Raw genomic sequence first — 16,932 nt, 5'->3', positions numbered from 1 at the left:
CCCCCCAATGCAGGACTGAAAATCCATATTTAACCCCCCAGTGCAGGACTGAAATCCATGTTTAAGCCCCCAGTGCAGGACTGAAAATTCACATTTAACCCCCCCCCAGTTCAGGACTGAAATCTATGTTTAACACCCCAGTTCAGGACTGAAATTTATGTTTAACAAACCAGGACTGAAATCCAAGTTTAACCCCCTCAGTGCAGGACTGAAATCTATGTTTAACACCCCAGTGCAGGACTGAAATCCACATTCAAGCCCCCAGGGAGGAGTGAAATCTGCTCTCACTGTTGGGGACCCAGGGAAGGTGACAGCAGGATGGCACAGAGATGTTTTTTTTGGGATCAGGTTGCTCTGTTCTGAGGTGCAGCATCACAACCAGAGCATCACAACCCCTCTGAAGGACCCCAGGCCTCCCTGCCCAGCCCTGAGCCACTCATTCTCTCCTGCCTCAGTTTCCCCTGCCTGCAGAATGTCCTGGGCTCCTGCTCTCCATGGTTTGCTCCAAGAGGAACATTATTCCTGGCCATGGGCAGGCCAGAGGTGGCTTTGTCACAGCGCAGACACCGGGGTGTGCTCCAAGGAGGAGCTGCAGGCAGGTGAATCTGAGCCTTGGAGAAAACTGAGTCTTAGATGAAAGCCTAATTAAGGAGCTAATTAAAGGGGAGGTCCGGCTAAGTGGCCAGTAGGCAGAGCTCTGCTGATTTATGCCTTTAATTTGGGTTTTGCTTTCCAAGAGAAACGGGCTGAGGGCACGGGCAGGGCAGTGCCCGTTCCCATGCGGTGCCACCCAGGGACCCCTGGACTGGCATCACTGTCCCTGTCCCCTCCTGGGTGACCCTGGGCTCACCTAAACGAGGGTCTGGCAGGCCACCCCTGCTCCCATTGCCCACAGATGCCAAATGCCAGACTCACCTGGCACTGCCCCTGCCCGCACTCACTGCCACCACAGAGCCCCCTGTGCTCCATCCAAACTTTATTCAGGCACCAAACTCCGAGTCCCCAAAGTGCCAGGGGGACATGCAAGGGGTCAAGTCAGAAACGGGGCGAAGGGGGGAGAAGGGGAGATGCCAAAATTCCTGGGATAACCAGGCGAGCTGGGAGGATCCCCAGAGGGAGAGACAACTTGGCTGTGGCAGGGGAGGGGTTGGGGCTGTGGGTTGGGAGCAGGGTGGGCTCATCCTCGGTGGGTCTGGGGTCCCCTCTGCTCCAGGCAGGGGTGGCTCTGGGCTGTGGGGATGTGCAGGGCATGGGTGGGATGGCCGGAGTTAATCCTTGCAGTTTTTGGTGAGGAACTGGGTGGCGGCCACGGGGTGGCCCAGGTGAAAATCCTCCACGAAATCCTTCAGGTCCCAAGTGCCTGGGGAGAGAGAGGAAAAGGGGGTGAGCAGGGCTGGAGAGGGGAGCAGCCCCGAGCAGCTGCTGCTCTGCCCCAAACCACATCCTGCACACCCCGGAGGCCCCAGGGACAGGAGGAGCCACAGGAACCCCAATCTCAGCATCCCGGGGGTACCAGCTCCTCTGCTGCCCCCTGACCTTTGCAGCAAACCCTCCTACGAGCCCACCCAGGGGTGGCCTGGCTGGAAATCCCCCTGGGGGTGTCACAGGAGATCCCCCCCGTCCCCCGGAGTGGCATTCACTGCGCTGCTGCTCCTCAGGCTGCTGGAGCCCAGGGGGTTCCTCATTCCTGACCCTCCTCCCCCGCTGCCCCAGCACCGCCGAGCTCTGGGGCAGCTCCTGCCGGGCCCAGCTGTGGTTTATCCCACGTGGGCAGCAGGGAAACTCTCTGCAGGTCCAAAGGCAGCAGGGATTCCCTCACACCGGCCCCTGTGGGGCAGAAATCCCCCTGTGCCCTGCCGGGGTCGGGCTCCCAGCCTGTGTCTGTGCGAGCATCCTGCCCTGACCGGGGGGGGCTTTCCCTGGCGCCCAAAGAGCTCACGCTGCCCCTCCTTGTGGGCAAAGGGGCCCGTTGTTTATCTGAAACCTGTTCTCTCCTCTTCCTGGCTGCTCTGTAATGTCACGCGGCGGCCTGGCAGGTTTATCTGCTGCCGCATCTCGGCCCCGACCGGAGCACAGCGTCCCCTTTGCTCTTGCAAAAGTGCTGAGCAAAACCTGAGCTGCTGCATCACCTCCAAGGGGTGCTGATGGCTGGGGGAGCTGCTGGAGCTCCCACCTGCTCCTCACCCCGGGCTCCGAGCTCCAAAAAAAGCTCTGGAAATTCTCTGGTGACGGCAGCGCGCCCTGGAGCTGCGGGATGCTCCAGGGTCAGGAAGGAGCTCACAGGATGCTCCAAGACCGGGAAGGAGCTGACAGGATGCTCGGGAAGGACCTGCATCCCACATTCCGGTTGGGATGGGATTTGGGATGCTCCATGGTCAGGGAAGGAGCTCACAGGATGCTCGGGAAGGACCTGCATCCCACACTCCAGTTGGGATGAGATTTGGGGTGCTCTAGGGCCAGGAAGGAGCTGACAGGATGCTCAGCAAAGACCTGTGTCCCACATTCAGGGTGGGATGAGATTTGGGGTGCTCCAGGGCCAGAAAGGAGCTCACAGGGTGCTCAGCAAGGACCTGAATCCCACATTCTGCGGGGATGAGATTTGGGGTGCACCCGGGCCAGAAAGGAGCTCGCAAGATGCTCCAGGGTCAGGAAGGAGCTCACCGGATGCTCGGGAAGGATCTGCAGCCCACATTCTGCTGGGATGAGTTTTGGGATGCTCCAGAGCCAGTGAAGGAACTCACAGGGTGTGCTCGGAAAGGACCTGCATCCCACACCCCGGCTGGGATGAGAGTTGGAATGCACCAGGCTGCTCCTGCAGGATCCCAGGTGTCCCCTGCCACCCTCCGAGGACACAAACCGCACTGGGGTCACCTCCAGCCGGGCCACAGAGCCCCGAATTCCACCTCGGCAGGAGGGGCCGCTCCTCTCCTGGGGGTCTCAGCCCAGCCCCCTCCGTGCTGGGGTCCCCACGAAGGTGGCACCGGGGGAAGGAGCCTCGCGGGGCCGCTCCCGCTGTGCCTGTGGGCGCCTTTCATCCGCAGCTTTCAAAGCTCCGGAAAAGCCCCCGGGAGAGGCGCGGGTGCCCCCCGGGGCCGGGGTGCGAGCGAGACGCGGCGGCCCCGAGTCCCAGGGGTGCCCGAGCTGCCGCCGATGCGCGGAGCCCCCGCAGGGGAGGATGAAAAGGAGCCGGGGGAGGCAGAGCCTCGGCGGGGCTGCAGGGCCGGGGTTTTTCCTGACCTACTTTCCTACCTGCCCTGGCACCCATTGTGCCCAGTCTGGCCAGGGAAAGCCCCGGGGCAGCGCGGGTGTGGTCAGGGTGGGGGAGATGCACCGGGGGGTGCCAGATTTGGGGTCCCCCTACACCAAATCCAACCAAATCCCCACAGCGGGCGCCCCATCCTGGCATGACCAAATCCCTGTGCCAGCCATCCCAAACCACCCGGCTGGGGACTCTGAGTCACTGCGATCACGGAGCGGGGAAAGGGGCAGGGGGGCGGCCGAGGTCGCGGTGCCACCGTCCCCTCTCGCTGCCACAACAATACTGCGTTTCATCCGCGGCTTGGTCCGTTTTCAAGCTCGTTTCCCAAAGGATTAAATCATCCCACTTGGCTCTTATCTGCACACCCGCCGGAGGAAGAGGAGTGCCCGCTGACACCCACACGTGCGCGGCCGCCTGAGCCCGGAGCGCCCGATGGGGAAACTGAGGCACGGGGCGAGTGCTGGGCTCCGGGATCTCGGCATCCCCGCCATCCCACAGCTTTGCCAGCGGTGCCCTCGCCTCCTGCCCACCCCCCAAACGCCGCTGCCCACCTCCCCCGGCCCCCCGGCTGTAATTTATCAGCCTCATCAGCCGCGATGTTCTCCCTGACTCTTCCATGCCAAGATTAATGATGTCCCGGCGGAGGTGGGCGGGAGGCCGGCAGCGGCTCTGGTCACCATTAAGAGACACCCGGGGACTCGGGGGACGGCACCGCGCTCTCCCCCCAGCCCTTGGCCGCCTCCCGTCCCGGCCGCAGCCTTGCCCTCCCCGCCGGGGCCCAGTCCAACCCGATTTTCCAGCTGGGTGGATCGGGTTGGAGGCGCACAAGGTCGGCTCATGAGTCAATGTGGCCCCGATCCTGATCCAGAGCTGGAGAGGGATGGAGCCACGGGCTGGCCGGGCTCATCATCCCATCCCTGCTCCCGGAGGTAAAATTTCTGGGAGGAAAAAACCCATTCCTGATTCTAAAACATCTTTCCAGGTCAGGAGAGGCTTTGGGAATGTGGGAACATCTCCCCAGCTTCCCGGAGGTGGAAGCACAAGGATGAACCCAAGTGCAATTAAGCCTCAAGATTTTGTGCTAATTAAAGATCCCCCTCGATGAAAGCTGTGGGGGAACTTTCATTGCCCAGCACCACAGCCGGGGTCTGGTTGGTGCCTGAATTCCCCAGCTGAGGGATTTCCCGTGGATCCTGTGGTGGCCTCGGGATGCGACGGCGGCTGTGACATTTCACAGACCACAAATGATTATCTTGCATCTCCCCAAAACACAGGCTCGGCTTGTGACACTCCTGGCTGCGAGGGAAGTGGGGTGAGCGGCAGGAAGAGCTGTGGGGACACCCCAAACATCCCCACCTTCGGTACCGAGCGGGGACAGAGCTGCTGCTCAGTGATAATTTGGTGGCACGGCCAAAAACTGAAGTGAATCAGACTCAGAGGAGAAACTGAGGCTCTGAGTTATTTGCCCGAGGTCACACAGAGCTGGCTGATGCTGGGATTGATCAGAAACACTCACGGGGAAGGACCAGGGTGGATTTTTCTCTGGTGAAATGAGATTTTTGCTCAAGAGTTGCCTTGGAGAAACACTTCGGCCATAAACAACAGATTTCCACATTGTCACGAGTGACCTGGGGACGTGTCCAGGTCCTGCAGCCCTTCCAGCACCCACCTGTGCCCATCAGTGCCATCCCAGCCGGGATGGGTGGAAACGTCCCCGCTCCCTCTGCACAGACAGGCAAGGAGGGAGAATAAACCGGGATTTGTTTTTCTCTCTCGCCGTCCCCTCGCGTTTTCAATTCCCAGGGATCTGTTCCAGGAGCAGGGACAGGCGACGCGGGCAGGTCCTGCTTTAGTGCCCTCTTCTGGAGGCTCGGGCCGAGCTGCTGCCATCCCGCCTGGCACTGTCACCTCCCCCGGCCCGGCCCGGCCTGGCCCGGCCGCCTCAACACACCCAGGGCCAGCAGGGAATTGGATTTTCCTGGGAGCTGAATGAACAAAACTGCTGGGGCTCAGCTCTGCCAGGGGGAGGGATGCCCAGCACAGGGATGGAGGCTGGACACATCCCAGGCTGGCATGGGCAGTGCCACTCCCTGTGCCCGGCCAGGGCCACTCCCTGTCCAGGGATGGGGACGAAGGGTGTCCCCAGCCCCGGTGAGACACAGATGTCGCTGTCACCAGATGCAGGACAGAGTGAAAGCAGCAAGAAGGGTTCATTTGAGGCCAAATAAGATGGGAAATTCTGAGCAAGGATGCAAACTGTGCCTGCGGCATCGCCGGGAGAACCTGCATTGCTTTTACTGCAGGAGAGGAGCCAGGCAGAGCCCGGGCTGGGCTCTCCTCCTTTGGGATCCTTTGGGATCCTTTGGGATTGGGGTCACCCCCTCCTCGTTCCCACCTTCTGCCAAGGTGTCTGCTCCTCCTCCCCTGTGCACCACAGGGCTGGATGCACCAGCAGATCCATCGGCGTGCATCCCACTGCCTTGGGGATGGATTTATTTAAAACCCCTGAGACACCAAAATCTCATCCTTTGGCTGCTTTTAGGGCTCATTCCCTGAGAATAAAGATGATGGGCTGGCAGTGTCTGAATCCAGCAGCATCCCCCGGCCAAGCCGAGGATGTGATGCAGCAGTGAAAGGGTTAAAAATAAGCTTTAACAGGCTCCTTAAACACGAGCCCCACAGCTGCCTGACAAACGATGCTGAGGCATCGGATCCCGCGGAAAAATATCCCAAATATCCGCTGGGTCTTTCCCAGGAAGCGCGGGAAGGGCTGGGGAGCGCAGATGGGGTGGGGAATGCCCGGCCACCCCCGCCTTGGGGACAGCGGGGGGACATTCCCGGGGTGACATCTGGGGGGGCTGGAGCCGCAAATCCTGCTGGAAAGAGGATTTATCTGGAAAAAGCTCCTCGGTGGGTTCTGCTCCGGGATGCTGCGGTGGCAATGTGGGGACAACGCGGAGCCACGGCCATGCGGGGCTGGCAGGGGGGTGACATCGGCGGGGTCATTAACAAGCGGAGCTAATGAGCCAGAAAGCGAAGCCAAGGGCAGGGACAACCCGCGGGGAGACTCGTGGCAGCCTCATCCCGCTCCGGCCATGGGCTGGGGCTGTGTGAGAGCCCCCCGGGGCAGCCCCCGCTCCGGGCACGGCGTGAGTCAGGCACGGCAGAGCAGCCCAGACACACCGACCTGACCTGCCCGTCCGGCCCTGCTCATGTGGTCCCAGCTGGGAAAGTTTGGAAATTTCCCTTGTGGAGGCCACGCGAGGCTCTGAGCCCCGAGTTCCAGGCAGGGCAAGGAGGAACCCACGCTTGGATGGATCCCTGCCCATCCCGGCTCCTGCGGCCCCAGCACGGAGCACCAACAACGCTTCCCTTGGTGTTTTGGGGGTCTCGCTGCTCCATCCCTTCCGTGGAAGGTTTTGGGAGGAGCTGGGAGTTGGCGGGCGTTGTGTCAGCCCGGTTTGAGCAATCCTTGATCCTTATCCTCCACTCCGCTCCGAGGTGATGCAACTGCTGTGGCTGGGGGGATGTGCCAGCAAGGGCTGCATTTCACAGCCCACATCCCTGCCTGCTGCCGATCCCGCTAGCCAGGCCGTTACCAGACCTTTCCCAAGGGTTTTTCTGCTGCCTGGCAAGGATTTCACACCTCACCCACGTCCCCCTGCGAGGATCCCTTTGCACCGAGCGGGGCATCCCCAGCCCCGCAGCCCTGGAACGGCCCCTCGGGGCGGGGATCGAGGCCAGGCGGGTCCTTACCCAGCGATTGCTGCTCCTCGGAGCTCAGGGAGATGGTCTGGTGCTGGGACTGCCGGTACAGGCGGAACTGGTAGCGGTGGTAGCCGCTGTAGCGGGCGGGCTTGGGCCGGCTGTATTCTGGGGTGCACAAGAGAAAGAAGGGCTCAGTGTCCATCTGAGCTCAAAGCCCCACCAGAACCAGTTATCCACGCCCTGCTCCAGGCTGGGATCAGCTCTGCCATGCAGCTCCCTGCACTGGGACCCCTCGCTGTGGAGCAGCTCAGGGGTTCCACCAAAACAGCTCCTCAGCACACCCTGGACCACCCTGACCCCTCCTCATCCATCCCCTTCTCCTGTCTGCAGCCTCCCCTGGGCAGGGGGACAAACTTGGGACCCCCAGCCCCCAGCAGGGCATGGGCAGCACCCCTCGGGCTGCCCCAAGGGGGTTTTGGGGTCCCCGCTGTGCTCCAGGCTGGAGGTGCCCAGATGTGGGGTCCACAGCTGGCTCAGGGCATGTCCAGCTGCTGAGGACAAAGGGACATCCATGGGATGCACAGCTTCCACCAGGGACAGGAGGATGTGACACCAAGGGGCTGAAGCTGCACCAGGAGCCAGGTGAGCCTCCAGCCCCTCTCCCCTGGGCCACGTCTGGCCCATTTTGAACTGAAAGCCTTTGTTCCTGCAACATCACAGGAGTTGTTGGGATTCACCCGCTTTTATCTTCTGCTTTTCTTTTGGGTTTAACCCTCCCCCCTCTTTTTTTACACTGGTTTGGAGCCTTTCCAACCGCTGGGGTGTTTTTAAACCACTTTTACCTCTAGAAAAAATTAGAGAAAAAGTGGCTCCTGTTTCAGACAGTGCCCAGCTGTGCCCTAGGGAGCTCCTTGTGTTCCCTCCTGGTGTGCCCACCCCAGCCAGCACTGCCACCCTGAGACCCCATCCCCTCATTTGGGGTCTGCACTCACCTGTCAGGACCTTCCCTTTGATCTTCCCAACCCTCAGATCCGAGCCCTGAAAGGACAAAAAGAGGTTTTAGGTGAAACTGGAATCCTCAGGAGAAACACACAGAGGGATGGACCCCTCCTGTGCCCACTTCTCCCCAGGGATTCATTTCCCAACATTTTCTGTGTTTGCCTTGTGAAGATCATTCTCTCATCACTTCCTTGTAAAGGGAATTTTCTTTAAGTGGGTGTGCCAGGGCTTTTCTTTGGCTCTTTGGGATTTAGGGGCTTGATCCACAATGCCCTGGCACAGGTGACACTGCTGTCACCTGCACACAGAGACTGCTCACAGTCTGGAGATCCAGGGAATCTGTGACACCCTGGGAAAGCCACAATAATTCCCTTAAAAGCCAAATGCTCAGCACACCAAGATTTGGGAGATCTGGCCCATTCCAGGTGAGATTGTGCTCATTTTCAGCATCATTCTCATGGCAAAGCTTTGGCTTTGCTCTCAACAAACTCCTGCTCACAGAGCTTGTCCCACTGCAGGCTTGGATCTCCATCCCTGTCCTGGGGTGCTTCCCAGGAGCAGGGAGCCATTCCCGGGACACCAAGCACCCTGTGGGGACTCCATGGGTGACAAAGGGACAATACTGCAGGCTTGGCTCTCCATCCCCATCCTGGAATGGGGAGCAGGGAGTCTTTCTTGGGACACTGAGCATCCTGTGGGGACTCCATGGGTGACAAAGGGACAATACTGCAGGCTTGGCTCTCCATCCCCATCCTGGGATGATTCCCGGGAGCAAGGAGCCATTCCTGGGACACCAACCGTCCTGTATGGGTGACAAAGGGACAACAACAGGAGCTGCACCCCCATCCTGGCCCTGCACATCCCACCTCACCCCTGACCTGCTGTGCTATTCCCGGCCATTCCCAACCTCCCAGCGCTCGTCAATCCTCTCCTACAGCACCCGTTATTCCAGTCCTGCCCACACACGCTCCTCTGCCAGGCCTCCTCCGTCCTAACCTGCCCTGGGAGTTATTATCCCCAAAAAAAAAAAGATGCCTCAGATAACTCCCAGCAAAGGTGCACGTGGGGAGCAGGGTTTGGTGCCTCGGCTCCCTGCGATCAAAGCTTCCCTTTGCCTCCAAAGGAAACTGCTCTGCCCTGAGTCACGGCCGGGGACAGCCTCCTGCCAGCTGCCCCAAAGGTCACCAGGGAGCCAAGGGCTCCCTCAGATCCTGGGATTTCGGCTCTCTGGCTCTGGCTGGGCTGGAGCTGAAATCTCCCAGTGGCAGGGAGGTGATGAGTGAGGACCTGGGCAGGTCCGGGTGCCTGGGATGGCAGCGGGAGGGGAAGGCAGGGCGGGATGTGAGGAGAGAAACACCTGGGAAGTGCCTGAGGGGACACACGGGGCCGTGGGGCTGCTGTGGCCCTGCCCAGATGTGCAAACGCGAGCATCCAGATGTGCAAACCCGTGCCATCCAGATGTGCAAACCCGTGCCATCCAGATGTGCAAACCCGCTCCGTCCAGATGCGCACACCGGCTCTGCCCAGATGCTCGGCAGCGCCCATCCAGATGTGCCCCGCCAGCCCACCCACCCACACGGGCTCGCCCCTCCTCCGCCCAGATGTGCGCACGTGCCCGAGCTCTCCAGCTGTGCCTGCTCTCCCCCAGATGTGCCGCTGCTGCCCACAGGGCCGGGGGGGAAGCTGCCAGTGCATCCCGAGCTCATCCCGAGCCCATCCTGAGCTTATTCCAAACTCTTCCTGCACTCATTCCAAACTCATCCTGAGCTCATCCTGAGCCCATTCCAAGCTCATCCCAAACTCATTCCAAACTCATCCCGAGCCCGTCCCTACCTCATCCTGAGCCCATCCTGAGCTTATTCCAAGCTCATCCTGAGCCCATCCCGAGCTCATCCCGAGTTCATTCCAAGCTCATCCCAAACTCATCCCGAGCTCATCCCAAACTAATCCCAAACTCATCCCGAGCCCATTCCAAGCTCATCCCAACCTCATTCCAAACTCATCCCGAGCCCACCCCGACCTCATCCTGAGCCCATCCCGAGCTTATTCCAAACTCATCCTGAGCCCATCCGGGGTTCATCCCAGCCCATCCCAGCCCATCCCGAGCCCATCCCGAGCCCATTCCAAACTCATCCCGAGCTCATTCCAAGCTCATCCCAGCCCATCCCGAGCTCTCCGTGCGGCCGGGCCCGTTGCCAGCCCCGGCTCATCAAAGGCACGGACTGCGGGTTTCCCTGGCAGCACCGCTGCCGTGCGGGGACCGCGCTGCTATTCCTGGCTTTGCCAGGGGCTCATCGGGCCGGGCCGAGCCTCCTCCCCGTGCCCTGCCCGCCGCTGAGCGCTGCCGGCTCGCCCCGAGATGCTGCGGCTCCCTCGCTAGCCCCGGGCATGGGAGAGTCAAAGGATAAAACTCCTTTTTAAGAGGCAAGAACAGGAAGAGGGCGGGAGGGAGAAAGTCGCGAGGAGCACTCCAAACCCTGCCTGCCTTTTTTTTTTTTTTTTTTTTTTTTTTTTTCTTTGATAGTAAACAGCAATCCTGGGAGCAAGGAGCAAACTCTGGGCACGGCTGCGGGGATTCGGGAGGGATTGAGGTGGAGAGTGACGCCCTGCGACATTTCGACATTTTCTCCTTGTTTTTTGCTCGGGGAATGGTTTGTCAGGGGAATAACCCCCCCTCCAGCCCCTTTCCCCTTTGCTGACACGCCGGTGAGGGCGAGGGGAGCATCACACTCCGGCAGCTCCCGAAGATCCCTGCCACGAGCCGAGCTAATGGACACTGATGAGCTGCCGCCTTTATTAATGCCCTTTTATGAGAGCATTAATAGTTCCTAATGACACCATTTGAGCTTCCCAGCCTTTTATCTCCTCTTTCTCTCTTTCCCCTGCCGAGGACACGGTGTAGGAGGTGGAATTAGATATTCCCACCCTCCGGTCTGTGGCGGGGCACGGGATGCTCGTGCAGAGACCTGGGAAGGCTGGAAAAATCTGTGCCACACATTTCGAGCGCCAGGAGCTGCTCTCCGCGATCTTTTCCTCGGCCAAAGGAGTGGGGAATTTGATCCCTGTCATTTCTGGTGCCCTGGGCACCGAGCGAAGCTCCCCGGGCAGCCCTCGCTGTTTGCCTGCACGTCGCAGCCGAGGGTGGGGGGGAATAAATAAATAAACACAAATAAATTAAAGGCAGTGTGAGTCACCTTGTGTTTTCCTCTTGATCTTTTTTGTTTTCTTTTCACCCCCTTCCCTTTCTTCCCCCTCTCCAGAACGTGTCTGATCCCATCGCAGAGGAGGGGAAAGGGATGGGTGGCGAGCTCTCGCCAGCGATTCGCCCGGGCGAGGACCGAGGCTTTATGGAAAGTGGGTGTGGGAAATCGGCACAATCGCTGGCAGGGCACCAGGACAAACAGATGACGGATGGGACCCGAGCAGGGCTGGGCTGCTCCTGGAGCGGGAGCGCGTCCCAGCCCGGCCCGGGGACCTCGGGACACCGAGGGGGCTCCGCCAGGTGCGGGGGCTGCGTCCCATGGGAAGGGCCCGGCGTTAAGCAGCGATTATCGGGGGGAAGCCGATCCCAAACACCCTCCTCACGAGCAGGGGTTTGAGCGGCTTCAAAGCCGGCCCAGCGGGAGCCCAGGTTTGTTCTCCTCCGTTCCTGTGATCTTTGCAATGAGGTCAGGATGGAGGAATTGGCTCAGCATCCCGGCAAAGGCAGAGCCGCTGGGATGGCAACCCAGCTTCCCTGCGAGGCTGGAACGGGGAATAAAAGGATGAGATGCTAATTGCAGGTGGATCTGGATCTGTTCCACCGTGTCCTTGCAGAGGAAGGTGAAGATTTTGGGGTTTCCTCCTCCCCACCAAAGCCAGCAGCCCTGGGGAGGACCACTCCTCCCCCAGCTCCCAAAAACATCCAGGCTCGTCCTGCTTTCCAACAAGAAGCATGTGAGCTTGGAGCCATCCAAGAGAAACTCTCCCTCCGATTATCCCCGTGCTCAGGGAGGCCAGCACGGAGCAGGGCAGGGCCTGGGCAGCTCCCAGCACTCCCAAACTCTGGCATTTCCCAGCTCAGCCGCCTGTTTGAGCAGCAGCTCGCTTCCAGTGGGATCCTGGTGCTGCATCTGGGCCAGGGGATGCTCCCAAGGGGCTCTGGCTCGCCCACGACCCTCCTGCTCTCAGCCCAGCCTCGCTTTTCCCGGGGTTTGGTGCCTGAAGGAGCCTGTCAGCCCCGAGCCTGAGATGCCTTTTGTGATGGGAAATGTCACATCCCATTATGCCAGCCCTGCTGTGCCGCTGGATTGGCGTGGGCTCTCCGTCCGGGAAGAAACTGGGAGAAAGAGGAAAAAATACGGAGAAACACAGAAAAGGTTTTCATGCAAGAACCAGGATGGGGGGAAGGTTTCATTGGGAATGGCCTCTCCTGGCTGCTCCATCACTCCAAAGTGTTTTGACAGCATTCCCAGGGCAGGGAGGAGACCCCACAGGGGTTGGATCCCATCACACCCAGCTCCAGAGAAACCTCCCCTTCCTGCTGGAGCCAGCCCAGCTTTCCCAAGCCAAACCTTCTCCTCTGGTGCTTCCCCAGAGCCCCAGTTCCTGGATCCTGCCATGACTCAGGGCCTGCCTTTGTGCTCCCAGCTGGTTTCACTCTCTGGGCATGGATGGAGACGTGGCCAGGCCACCCCAGGCCTGAGGCAGGAACAGTTCCCAGAATTTCCCTGCACCCCACACATCCATCCAAACTTCCCACCTGGACCCTCACTGCCCAGATGCTTTGTAAGGAACAGGAATCCATCCTCTCTCCAGAGCCTCCTGCTCCTCTCACAGGCTCCAGGGAGGTCCCCAAGGAGGGTGGGACACATGGAATCCCCCCATCTCCAGCTGCCAACCCCCTCACCCAGAGCTCATCCTTTTAATTTATTACATTTTATGCTCATGGAATTTCACCATTCCAAGCCGTATTTGACTTGTTCCCTGCCAGTCTGCACCCGAAAAACTACAAACCACCATGATCTGAGCCACATCCAGGCAGAAAAAATGTAGAGAAGGCACTTTTCCTTCTACAGGGAATTCTTCTCAGGGCAGATCCAGAATCTCAGGAAAGCCACACCTGGGTGGGTTGGATTTGTGTGTTTGAGGACTGACACAACCACAAGCACCAACACTGGGTGACTTTAACACCAAAATCATGCTGGGACACCCTGTCCCAGCAGGCACTGACCAACACTGACTGCACACCCTCATCCCAAAATATTCCCTGAGGCTCATCACAGCTCCTGGGGAAATGTGCTGAGGCTCCCAAGGAGCAGGAGGGGTCCCATTGTCACCCTTGGGAGGCTCAGGAATGTCACCTCTAAAACACAGATCTGAAGAGCCTCTCCCACTTTTCCAAGGTCTCCAAGAACTCCAAGGATTTGCCCCTGCAGCCTTTAGGATCCTTAGGCAGCTCTTGGCACAGCCTGGACCTTTTTCTAGCTCACAATAAATGGGGAAGGCGACCATAAAACTATATTAAAAAATAAATATCGGGCACGGTCGTAATTTAAACGCAGCTTTGTCTGATCCACCCTAACGCCGCAGGGGAGGACGTGCCACGGGTTATTAACTGAGCAAAATAAACATAAATCACCTCCGTGCCTGCCTTTTGCAAGCCTTCCTTAATCTAGAAATAAACCCCTGCACTCCATAACCTGAACCATCCCTGGCAGGGACCTTGCCAGGCTCCTGGCAGCCCCAGGATGGCATTGCCAGTGCCAGCATTGCCCTGTGCAACCGGGGAGGCTCTGCTGGGTGCATTTCCAGCCGGGCTCAGGCTGCTGTGCCCATCTGCACCTTTCCTGCAGGATATAGGTGAGGGGGCCGTGCCAGAGGGGAGGAGGAGGAGGCTGTGATGACACCAAGGAAGGTTTTGAAACCTCAGACAAAACATTTGTGTTGGAAAAGCACAGAGATTTTGTTGGTTTGGTTATTTTTTTTTTTATATAAAACACCTGCAGGATTGTGGAGCAGCTGGGGGTGAGGATGGGATGCAGGATGTTGGGCTGCCTTCCCAAAAATGTAGCAGGGCAGGGGAGATTTGGCTTTGCCAGGACACTCCTGGCATGGGTTGGAACGCTGGATTCGGGAGTTGAAGCTGGTGGCTTTGCCAAGAAACTTCACGGAGCAATTTCCCTGCTACCCCTTCCTCTGCACCCCAGCAGGGAAGCACCAGGGGTTGGCTGAAGTGAGAAAGTTGAGTGAGATAAAGGCTGAATAAAATCAAAGTTAAATAAAATGGAAGTTGGATAAAATGAAGGTTGAACCAACAATGACTGAATAAAATGACGGTGGAATAAAACACAAGTTGAATAAAATGAAGGTTGAACAAATGACGGTGGAATAAAACGAAAGTTGAATAAAATGATGGTTGAACAAACGGTGGCTAAATAAAACAAAAAACAAAAGTTGAATAAAATGGAAGTTGAAGAAAATGAACGTTGAACCAACCATGGTGGAGTAAAATGGAAGTTGAATAAAATGTTGGTTGAACAAATGGTGGTGGAATAAAATGGAAGTTGAATAAAATGATGGTGGAGTAAAATGGAAGTTGAATAAAATGATGGTTGAACAAATGGTGGTGGAATAAAATGGAAACTGGATAAAATGAAGGTAGAACAAATGATGGTGGAATAAAATGGAAGTTGAATAAATGGTGGTGGAATAAAATGGAAGTTGAACAAAATGATGGTGGAATAAAATGGAAGTTGAATAAAATTACGGTGGAATAAAATGGCAGTTGAATAAAACGATGGTTGAACAAATGGTGGTTGCCCCAGGCTGTGGAGAGCGCTGTGCGCTCCCTGCTCGCCCTGCTCTGGACCCCGGGCATTGGGGGGATTTGGCTGCCCCCCAAAGCCCTGCACGGTCCCACCCCGGCCCCTGGGCAGCCGCTGCAAAGCCGGCATGATAAATGAGGGATGCGATCGCTAAGAACAACAGGGATGTTGATAGCAACCCCAGGGGTGTGTTAGGAAGCCGCCTGCATGCCGGGCTCGGCGCTGGCTGCCTTCAGCAGCCCCACGGTGTCGCAATTCCGGGCGAGCTCCCGGCCGAGCTGGCTGCGGCATGAATCACCCTGACCCGGGGCTGGCCCGGCCGGGGCACGGCTGGGCTGGGGTTTGTCCGGCCCAGGATCCGGCCCGGAGCCCCTGGAGCATCCTCAGCGGGATGGGAAGGGGTGCTGGATCTGGAGAACGAGGAGAGGATGAGGAGGAGGAGGATGAGGATGGCTCAGGCACAAAGACAAGGGCGCTTTGTGCCCCTCACTGCTCAAATGCCACCTGTGACACCCAGCTGAGACCACACCTGCGTTTGGTGCCCTGGGCTTTGTCACCAGCCCAGCCCTTCCCAGGAGCTCCACCAGTGCTGGGAAGGATGAAAGTTTGAGAAATTCTCACCGATATCTATGCTTAGCAGAGAGATTTTTAAATGTAGAGTCTGATGAAGGAATAGAGATGGAAGCAAGTTTTGATATAGAATAAAATAATTGCTGAGCCAGTCTGGCTGGATAACCAAAGAAGCAAAGAGTGTGTTGGTTAGAAAGAGTTTTTAGGACTTAGAGCAAAGGATAAACCCACCTCAGACAAGAAGATGTTTTTACCAAGCAGGAAGAGAGCACAGGCAAACAAGGCAGCAAATGTGGCAAAAAAAGTCTCAGAATTTTCCACTGCAAGAAAACTGAAACACAACTTCTAGCTTAAACTGTAATGTACTGACTTTTGATTGGAGAACAGTAACATGAATATGGTAATTACAGCAGTTATGATAGGCTGTAGGTAATAGTTAAGGTATAGATTGGTTCTATCAAAGAAAAGTAAATAATGCATTGTAACCAAAACCAAAGGGTGTCCAGGCCTGCCTGCAGCTGGAGCTGACAGCTGTGGGCACAGCTCTGTCACCCACCGCCCTGGGCTGCTGTGACCTCTTGGATGGAATAAATTGCATTTTGGATACAATAAACTGCATTTTGTGTACAATAAACTGCATTTTGGATAAAATAGACTGCATTCTGTGTACAATAAACTGCATTTTGGATACAATAAACTGCATTCTGTATACAATCAACTGCATTCTGTGTACAATAAACTGCATTTTGGAGACCTGCCTGGAGTCCCACATCCCTCATTTCGGCTCTTACACACCAGGATCTCCCTTCACCCACCCCATGGATCTGGGCTCCCTTGGGTCCCCCTCCATCACCCCCAGTTCCGATGGGACATCCCCAAAATGCCACAAGAGCTCCCAAAAAAGGTGAACTACACGAGGTCTCAACAAAGCCCCTGAGACTGCAGCAGGAGGAACAAGCTTGACCTGGCCAGAGAAAAGGGCTGGGTAGGACTGGGAAGCTCTTTTCCATCCCAGAGTGGAAAACTTGCTCGCCCTGTGTGCGTGTAGCTTTAAGATGAGTTTGCTTTTCCAGCAGCAGATTTCCGGAGGATTCTTGGAGAAACACCAAATTTTGCCTAATTCAGTCATTTAAAGGCCCTTAGCCTGAATTCTGTGTGGATGAGAGCAGAGTCTGCTCTGGAACCTCCCCTTGGGATGCATCCCTGGGAGGCTCAGCTGCTGCTGTGTCACCTTTGGGGACAGGGATGGCACATTCCCAGTGCTGCCACCAGCCCGGCTGTGGTCACCAACCACAACCACGGCCCTGGGGTGCCTCTGAGCCACACATCCCTCTGAGAGGCACAGCCAAGCTGGGATCCCACAGTGGTTTGGTGGGAAGGGATTTGCACCCACCCAGTGCCACCCCTGCCATGGCAGGGACACCTCCCACTGTCCCAGGGGCTCCAGCCTGGCCTTGGGCACTGCCAGGGATGCAGGGGCAGCCACAGAAAATCTGGGAATTCCATCTCACCCTCCCAGGGAACAATTCCTGCCCAAAATCCCATCCAGCCCTGCCCTCTGGCAGTGGGAGCCATTCCCTGTGTCCTGTC

At 57.7% G+C, this 16,932-nt stretch overlaps 1 protein-coding gene across 1 annotated transcript in view; it reads right to left on the bottom strand.

The window, feature by feature from the left end:
* Positions 1–961: 961 nt before the first annotated feature.
* PEBP4 (phosphatidylethanolamine binding protein 4) overlaps positions 962–16,932 on the bottom strand; it is a 90,602-nt gene continuing 74,631 nt past the window's right edge. Inside the window, exons 5-7 of the mRNA XM_074559030.1 lie at positions 7,960–8,005; positions 7,016–7,132; positions 962–1,360 (exon numbers count right to left, since the gene is read on the bottom strand). Of these exons, the coding sequence (XP_074415131.1) occupies positions 1,269–1,360; positions 7,016–7,132; positions 7,960–8,005 (255 nt within the window). The 3' untranslated portion in view covers positions 962–1,268. The remainder of the gene's footprint in view (positions 1,361–7,015; positions 7,133–7,959; positions 8,006–16,932) is intronic.

Source organism: Zonotrichia albicollis, chromosome 26, assembly GCF_047830755.1.
Source record: "Zonotrichia albicollis isolate bZonAlb1 chromosome 26, bZonAlb1.hap1, whole genome shotgun sequence".
Classification (NCBI taxonomy): domain Eukaryota; kingdom Metazoa; phylum Chordata; class Aves; order Passeriformes; family Passerellidae; genus Zonotrichia; species Zonotrichia albicollis.
Note: the sequence above shows the minus strand (reverse complement) of the source record. Positions and strands in the feature narration are given on the sequence as shown.